Source organism: Catharus ustulatus, chromosome 4 (assembly GCF_009819885.2).
Source record: "Catharus ustulatus isolate bCatUst1 chromosome 4, bCatUst1.pri.v2, whole genome shotgun sequence".
Lineage (NCBI taxonomy): Eukaryota > Metazoa > Chordata > Aves > Passeriformes > Turdidae > Catharus > Catharus ustulatus.
In genome coordinates this window covers 13394340-13403484 of record NC_046224.1, presented here as the reverse complement: position 1 = coordinate 13403484, position 9145 = coordinate 13394340, and the positions used below count along the sequence as shown (strand labels likewise).

The 9145-nt window shown below is 40.4% G+C and overlaps 1 protein-coding gene across 3 annotated transcripts in view; it reads left to right on the top strand.

Annotated features, from left to right (window-relative positions):
• Nucleotides 1-2233: 2233 nt before the first annotated feature.
• The window catches only part of ORC5 (origin recognition complex subunit 5), a 64814-nt gene continuing 57902 nt past the window's right edge, over nt 2234-9145 (top strand). For 2 of the 3 annotated variants that reach the window (XM_033058826.1, XM_033058827.1), the window contains exons 1-3: nt 2234-2267; nt 4891-5073; nt 6551-6643. In XM_033058826.1, coding sequence (XP_032914717.1) covers nt 4963-5073; nt 6551-6643 — 204 coding nt within the window. In that variant the 5' untranslated portion in view covers nt 2234-2267; nt 4891-4962. Of the gene's footprint in view, nt 2268-4890; nt 5074-6550; nt 6644-9145 lie in introns of those variants that run through there. The other variant, XM_033058828.1, reaches the window with a different exon arrangement.

The window sequence follows — 9145 nt, the reverse complement described above, 5'->3', positions numbered from 1 at the left end:
CACGCAAATCCTAGGACCAGAAAATGAGTGGAAGTGGGGACACAACATCCCTGTTGTGAGTGAGACTCCCCTCTGTGAGGTAATATGGATTTATGTTGTGTTGGAGTGACCCTGGGAGGCACCCCAGCCTGAACCATTAATTCTCCAACATAACCACTGAATTGAAAGCTACATGTTTAAAAACTTTTTTTAGGATTCTTGCTCAACTCCAGCCCAAATTTCAGATTTGCTCAGTAGTCATCCATAGAAGATGCACGTTCTGAACATCACTAAAAACTGCTTCCAAAGTATTTAATTACATTTCTCACATATGCTACACAAATGTGGACTTACTGAGACTTCTTTCAGTTATTGTATTTGGGATTTTTTTTCTGAAACATGGTCTATCTGTATGCAGAGCAATCTGCCCCAATAGATTCCATGGTTTCAAAAGCTAGGGAAAAAACATATTTCACTCTGTTGGGAAGCATATGCCTTGACATGACACTTATAAAACACCTATTGTTCCAAATAAAGAATTTTTTCACAAGTCAAGAAGTGGACTGAACTAGTAATACTACAACTTTTGTCCACATATATGCAAATTCAGTACCAGTAACAATAATTTCACCATACTATTATGCTTTGTCAAAACTGTGATAAATAGCAGGTCATTTAAAAAAAGAAAACAAGGCTGTACACAAATTTGTCTAAATAACCATTACATTTTTTTTTCCTTTTCTTTACGTAATTTCATTCAGGTTGGTTTTGGTCCACAATTTACAATATATTTCTAAAGATTTGAAATACTGTTCAGGTCCAGCTACGATGATTGTACATGTACATGAAACTTTTACAAAAAAATGACTGCTAAAAATAAGCCATGCTTAAGTCACACAAGTCTTATTTACTTATTTAACATTTCACCCAGCTCTGACTACAGAAGGAGTTTATCACTTCAGCTTTCATAACCCAGCATGCAGTTGTCACATTTATCCCTCTAATACAGTGTGTGCTGCTTATGCATAATATAACTTCAGCCGTAATTTGAACCCATGGTTATGGATTTTCAAAGCTTGACTGGAGCAGAGGTTCCACAGACGTGGCTTTAAGCAGTTATGTTTATGAATACATGTAAGTTATGTGCATTTTATGTGTAAGTTAGGCTTCATTTGGCCACAAAAATCAGATTTGTTATCTGGTGTGCAACAAGCCAATAATGATACACTCAAGAGAGACACTGATTATTTATTTCTGAGGTGCTCAAGCCTGGGCACTTGGTCATATTCCAGAAATCAAACACAATAACTATCAAAACTTTTTACTATTTACTGTTTACATTTTTGCAAACAAAGGACTTAGTGTCCACCTCCTACAAGTTACAGAGTTCTCTTATTAATTCGTATTCATTAGCTAATGGTTCTCTCGCTTCTCATGCTAATTAGTCCACATGCTCAAACTTTCTCTTCTTTTGGGCCTGAGGGTTTCTTGGGTCCATAGGCACCATCTGCCCCTGCCGGAATTACCTTTTACCCAATCGGAGTTGATTTAGCACTGTTCCTTTATAAGTTTTTTTTTTCATCCTGGGTGTTCTGCCAGCTGTCCTTGAGGTCCGTAAGTTCTGCACTCCTCGTGTCCAGTGCCAGTGGCGTGTCTTGTCCCCAAGCCTTGGGAGCCCTCCCCGAACTCTGAGATCCCCGAACCGCCCCAGCCTTAACACGGCAATTCTACCAAGGGACTTCTCCTGTAACACCTCGGCACCGCTTACAGCCTGCTAGCCTTTCCCTGTTCCATGGATTAACTCTCCCTTCTCGCTGATTGGATTTCGAAGTATTCAAAGATCAAAGAACATCCCTTCTTACGAAAAGCTTACATGTTTCGCATTTTGCAGCGCTCTCACGCCTGTCCCTGTGGGACAAGAGCCTCAGCCCTGGGGCTCCCGCAGCAGCACAGTGCCCCGGCGGCTCTCCCATGGGATAACGGGATATCCTGTGGGATACCCGCCTGGGTAAGCGGCAGGGTGCCCCGGCGGCTCTCCTATGGGATAACACGGGATATCCCGCGGGATACCCGCTTGGGTAAGCGGCAGGGTGCCCCGGGGAATCTCCCACGGGAAAACACGGATATCCTGTGGGATACCCGCCTGGGTAAGCAGCGGGTTCCCCTCACGCCGCCCCGCCCCAGGCGGACCCGCCGTGGTCACGGCGCATGCGCGCGGGCCGGGGAGGCGGGGCGGCGGCGGCGCGCGGCGGCGGCGGAGGCGGCGGGAACGGGCGAGCGCGGGGGCGGTGAGAGGAGCCGCGGCGAGCGGGAGGGAAGGATGGAAGGAGGGCGGTGAGGAGCAGAAAGGGCAAACCTGCTCCTGTTCCGCTTTTCCTGTGGGAATCGGCGCGGGAGCGAAACCCGCCGCGGGCTGAGCCGTCCCCTGGGCCGGGAGCAGCCTCAGCCTCACACACGCGTGGCGGAAGGAGCCCTAAAGGCGCTCCATGGGGCCGGGGGCCGTCACTGCCCCTCAGCCAAGGCACGCCCGTGCCGACCAGGGCGCCTGTCCGGCCTGAGGGGATGCAGAACCGCGCTAGCCTCTTAAACTGAGTCATTTTTGTATGTCATCTTTTATGCTAGAGTGTGGAAAGGGTGGCAGGTGTAGGTATTTTAGGGCCAGTGAGTTGAGAGAGTAAATCATGAAGTCCCGCCATGAAATTTAACTTGTGCTCCTAACAGACTTACTCGGTCTCAGCGGAAAAGTGCTTTTTGCACCTTGAGTCACACGTGCAGCCTTCCCCGGGCTGGAACATCCTGAATTCAAGCTTTGCCTGATACTTATCTTTGTGTTATCATTGCCATTTAATCTAAATGAATTGTTTAGTGAACACGTTGCTCTAAGCACCATTTCTCCTGTGAGCTCGTGGATCTCTCCTTGGAGATTAGGACACCGACGTAGAGCCAGTAGAGATGAGGGTTTCCATCCAGGGGCCCGAATGTGTTTGGTGGAAGGTGCAGTTTGCAGGGGAAGTTTGCCTGGAAGTGGCCTTGAAAAGCTGAAGTACTTCATGGCTTTGGATGCATTTAAGACACAGTCAAGCCCTTTTTTCATGTGGAGGAAAAGGGATGTCTGTCTTTTTCCCTCTAAATTTACGGATTTTTTTCAGCCTTTTCTAAAACTTTTCCCCACTTGTTTGTCCTTGGTTTTAGAGGCTCCTATCATATTTTTTTTTCTTTTCATCCTTGATATACCTAACTAATCTTTTAGAGAGCAACCTTAATCAAGCTTTTTGGGTTTTTGTGTCTTCCATTGTGAATAGATATCTGAATAGATACAGTGGAGAGATGCATTGACCCATTCAAAGCTGGTAAAATGGGCTAAGACTATTTGTATGATTCTCTATATAGGAAATGGTTTGCTTGATACATATGATTGTGGGTTTTTTTTTGGCCCCTGATAACGGCATTACTTTGATTTCCCATACTTAATATGTGATTGACTTATAAATAAACTTCTTTTTCAAATTACTTCAGACTCAGTTCCTTCATATCTAACTGTAGTCCTTGTTGTGTGTGATGTGACTGCTTTCAAGTAGATGTAATACAAGTACTGAGTTGCTTATATCATCAGGGATATCCTTTTCTTTTTCCTCATTAATTCCACTTATTTTTATGTTGATAATTCTATAATCCCAGCTTTTACCTCAGAAAACACTGAAGACAAAGTGTAAAAATAAAAGAAAAAATATTTTCTCAAATCTATTTGTGGAAATACTTACCAGAGATTGGTCCCAAAAAGAACTCTAAGGTATTTCCATAGATACATTTATATTTAAAACCTCCTTGTACCCCAGTAGCTCTCCTGTTACTGCAATCCACTACTGCATTTTTCCTTCAGAAGAGTTTGTTTTCCCTTTACCTTGCTATTTCTGATTTCCTTCTGCTAGCCTAATCTTTTTCCCTGTCCTGTTGTACTTATAACCAGCTTATAACTTGTCTATAAATACTTAATTTAAAATAGTTGAGACTGCTTTGTTTGTCTTGATAACATACAGATAATCTTGTCAGTTCATGAGATATCTTTATTGCCATCATGAAATTTCCAAACTTTCTTTTTGATTGCCATGTTTGAACAAGTCAGAATCCAGCTGTTGAAGTTATTTCAGTTGTCTCTCTGCATGTTGTGTCTATCACAGCAGGTAAAAGTATCATCTTCCCAGCAGTTTTAGAAATGCAGATAAAGAATACTTTTGACTGAGGTGTTTTTCTATATTCTGTCAGTAAAATCCAGGCTTCCCAGTGTTACAGCAATCCTTTGTTTTTCTTTGTCTAGTACTTGTCTAAAAGGTAGATTAGCATTACTATTATAGTTTTACGTAACTGATTTGGACTCCTACTATTTTTAAGGAGTATTTCCAGTCTTTACCATCAGCTGGATTTTCTTGATATGCCTCTGCTCCTTTCAGATGGGGTTAGCATTCCTGTTAGCAGCCAGAGATCTATTACTTTGTCATCCTTATCTTTCCTTATGTCCTACCTCTTTCTTGGTGTTTGTAAATCCTTGTTTGTTGACTGCTCAGAGAGGTGATGATCTGTGGTTAATCTACTTTACTCATTTTTATTCTCTTACTACTTTTAAATGTATATAAAACCAGAATTAAATGTGTAATTCCTCAGTTAACCGAACTAGGATAGTTCTATTTGCTCATATCCTGTATACCTTTCCATTTTGATTTTGATTTACTTTGTTGGATTTTGTATGGTTTGGAAATGCCTTACATAGTTAAGCCCAGTTTTGCTGAAGTCTTTTAAGTCCATCATAGTTATACCCTTATCTTGATCTAGAATGTCTGTTTAGATTTTATGTCAATTCCCTTTTCCTTTAATGTGTATAACAGCAAATGATAATGGAAACTTTTTATTTTCCAGATCTCTTTATTTTTGCCTCTGCACCTCAGAAGGGACACGCATGTTTAGGTGACTAACCACAGGAATATCAAAATGCCTAACCTTGAACATCCAGCATACCCAGCAGCTGACCTGCTTCGCTTGGAAAGTTTGGTGCCTTGTCGAGAATCCCAGGTGTCCATGTTGCTGTCAATATTTGGCGAGGTACTGCTCTTTGTATTCTGTGTTTGAATACAACAAAGGCATTCTGCTGTTGCAGGGGGGAGAACAGAAATTTAAGGGTGTTTTTGTGATGTCAGTATGAACGTGCTTTGGTTGCCTCTTGGTTGAAGTTTTATTTTTTGTTACCATCTTTTAACATTAGTGTTTGGAAGTAGGTTCTAGTGTGTTGGAAGGTTGAAAGATGTCTTGCAGCTGGAAGACCTAAACAGACTTAGAGCTATTTGCCTCTTTGTCTCTCTGAAGCTGATTTTGCCACGACTCTATTCTGTCTTTGTCAGTTAGTACCAGGGAGTAAACCTCTTCCTCCCAGACCTAAAAGTTCTGGGGTAATTTCTTTTCAGTGTCAGTGTGGAAATTCTGTTTGGTTTTCACCTCTTAATCTGAGTGCCTGAATTCTGAGTAGATTAAATTGTTCTGATTCTTAGTAGTTTTGAGGCTGGATTCATATGAGCAAGCAATCACTGGCTTGTTAATTGATTCTGTAACTGCTTCACAAAGCTGTGGTAAAAAGTAATGGGGATTTTTATCTGCAAACTTCAGAGCAGTTTGCTTGCAGAATGTATGCTTACATTCAGTAACAAACTGGAAATTTGTATCTCTTTCCTGTCTTTAATTGTGGATACTACTAATAATAACAAATTACAGTGTTCAAGTTTTATGTATATGTTAGAAGCATAGTGGCAACAACTCTTCCTAAAAATAGATACTTCAATTCTTGATCAATGTTCAGATACTCAAACCTGCATGTCTTGCACAAGAGTGTTTCATCTTGGATAAACTGATTATTGTTTTTCATAAAACGTGTCAATTTTATTTTTGTATTCATTTTTAAGTCAATATACAAATTTCTTAGAAATGAAAACACAAAGCTGTGTTTTCATTTTTACCTGTGTGAAAACCTGTTTAGAATTAAAAAAAAACAACCAAACCTCTGTTATTTTCTCTGCATCTTAAAAAAAATTACATTAAATAAACAACCAGGACTGTTAAATAAATAGATAGATACATCGAATATTAGCTTGTGAAAGAAAAGCAAGCTTTACCATCTCCTCCTTCACACCATCTAATTCTTTTCTGTTTGGTGCTATTGAAAAGAAGGGCAGTTTGTAGTGTATGCAGAAGCCAGGGGAATGTATGGCTTGCAGTTTGTGCTTGCCAAGGTTTTGTTTCAGTTAGTTAACTAATTTGAATTAAGAGCCCACTGCTTTTCTGTATGTGTGTGTTATTGTTGTTTGTTATAACAGTTTCAGTGGCAGTTATGTGATACTTGATTCTTGCAACTTACCCTCCCAGCATTTCAGCAACTTGGTCTTGTTGATTCTATAATAATTGGCATATTTTATATTTAATGCCTTAATTTAGGAGATAACTTTTCTTTCAGGGGGAAAGTTCATTGTTAAATTTTTTAACTGTTGAATGAAAACAAGAAGCAGCAACTTTTTTTTTTTTTCCCCCTTAGCGTCAGCACTTTAGTTTTCCATCCATCTTTATCTATGGACATACATCTAGTGGAAAGACTTACGTGATGCAAACTCTTCTAAGTACCTTACAGGTAAGAATGGTCACAAAGGATATTGAATTTACAATTTATAACTGTGGTTTCTCAAAGTGGTTTGTTTCCTCAACTGTTTCTGCCTTCCTGATTCTTCTCCTCCTCTTACTGTGTCATAAATGTATCACTCTACTCACTAGGGCACTCACGAGAAAATGAAATTGTGCATACTGAGATATAATATAAATCATAATAACTTTTGAAAGAAAGTTTTAAAAAGATAAAAAAGGAGACAAATATTGTTCACCTTGTCTCCATGATTTAACCTGAAGCAGCTCCATTGACTCATTCTTTTAATTTTTCCAAAACATGTTCTAAAGTCCTAAGTTGATGGGTGTCATTGCAGAAATTTCAATCTAGGTCCGTTAATATCTCTGTCAGTCATGAAATTCAGGGATTTAAATCCAATGACAGGTGCTCACTTCATGCCTAAGCCATGAATTTCCACTTGTGTATTTCTATAGCTGATACTTTTGGTTTGTCCAGAGTGAGCTTATCACTTTATCTGCAGGACTGCAGGTTTTATGCAGAAACCCTCTTCATTAAAAATTCTGCAGAGGGAGAAGAATGGAATGCAGGTGTTTATGATCCTGTTCCATGCAGTAGCCTTTCGTGCCTTGCTCACAGGGCTGTGCTGACCTCTTGCCTTTTCTGAAGATGTGGCCAGGCCCTGGGGAGCTGCTGGTTTTAGCAGCAGCTCTCTGCAGAACTTCCTTGTGCCACAGGTGGGTGCCTCCTGTCCTGTGGTGGTGTGAATCACGTTTGGGGCACCCAGTTTTCCTTCTGCTGTGGAGGTGCAGTTCTGTGAATGGCTGCTTTTTGGTGATGTAGCCCTTTCCTTTTAACGGTGTTGAAAATTATAAAAAAGCTTTTTATTACATGCTGTGTGAGTGGATTGCCAGCATGTATCCACACTTCCCCACATCTGCTGAATCATATTGTAGTTTAAGTGTGAAGGCTGAAGTGAAGTACAGTAATTTCATGATTATAAGCCGCACCATTTTGACTAGAATTTTGGAAGTGCGGCTTACAATCAGGTGCGGCTCATATATGGACAAAGAATGAAAAGTTGCTGTTTTAGTTTGGAGGACAGGTGTCTGCTGAGAAAGGCAGGAGCTTCTCTTTGAAATGGAGAATGTAAACCCCCTCCCTCCAAATTATTATAATTTTGAAATCAAGGGGCTTTCAGGCAAAGATATGGGAATTAGGAATAACAGTTCTTTTCTAGGGAAATTAAAATAGAAATACAGTACTACAAAGAAACAAACCCTGACAAAGTCAGAATAAACCTGACACCCCGTCAGGCAGGGTGTTGGTAGCAGTCCCATTAAATGGTGGCTGCATCCTCCTGCAGTGACAGATGTGGTTCAGTTGGAGCAGTGCTCCTGTAGAAGGTGCAGTTTCCCTCTAAAGGTCCAGTGGTGATGTGGAGAAATCCCGTTTCCCTCTGGAGTCCAGTGGAGAAAGGGGTTCCCTTAGTGTCCCAAAACCTCTGTTTTTATCTTGGTAAGAAATGTTGGGCTGTTCCCCCTGGCTGGAGCAACTTCCAATGGGATGCAGTAATTTTATCAGTCACACAGTGGGACTCAATGGGCCATTAGCAGAAAATGACTCCCTGGAGGAAGGATGGGTTGTGAAAAGATAAAGAACAATGCTCAGCCTGGTTTCAGTGGATGGCCCATTAGCAGAATATCTGCCGTTGAGATAAGGATCACTGCCCCCACCCTCAACAGATGGTGATAGAATAGATACCTTTTATCACACTCTGTATTGTAACCGACACCTGGACATTTGGCTTATAATCAGATGCGGTTTATAATCATGAAATTACTGTATTTGGATATTTTTTTTTAGACAACCACATTCCTGCATCCCAGTGACTAATGTTTCCCAGAGGTTTTTGTGTTCAGTGTGAAAAAGAGCATCTGCCTTACCAGAGATTATGGAGTTGTGCAGATAAGCTATGTCTTAAAAATAGGGTTGCTAGAAAATTATCTTTTTTTTGCCTTAGGTAGATTTGACTATTGGTACTATTTTACAGGTTATAGTGCTTTCTATTTAAAGACAAATGACCCTAGATTTTCAATATTACTAAATTGATACTTACAATGTATCTCATACTCTTTTTTTCACTCACTCTTTGCTCTGGAAAGATCTGGTTTTCTGAAAATGTTCTGCACGATCATTCTGATGACACAAGTCTGATATAGAAGCTTACACTTTATCATTTGTGTGCCAATTGAATGCCAAAAACATTCACAGTAATTTTGGGGAGTGTGCTGGGGAGATTACTTTCTTTGTAACATAAGTTTGACATGTGTTTTCTAGGTACTGTAATTCATAATAAACGATTTTTAATGTCCTACAGTTGTCTAAATTTCTTCGGCCTAATGCTGTTTGGTTTTCTTTTTGTGTGTTGCTCACAATTTTTCAACATAGTTAATGGATACATTAACTTCAGTTTTTGTACATAATTAGAAGGTATACTTCCATTTTGAAGAT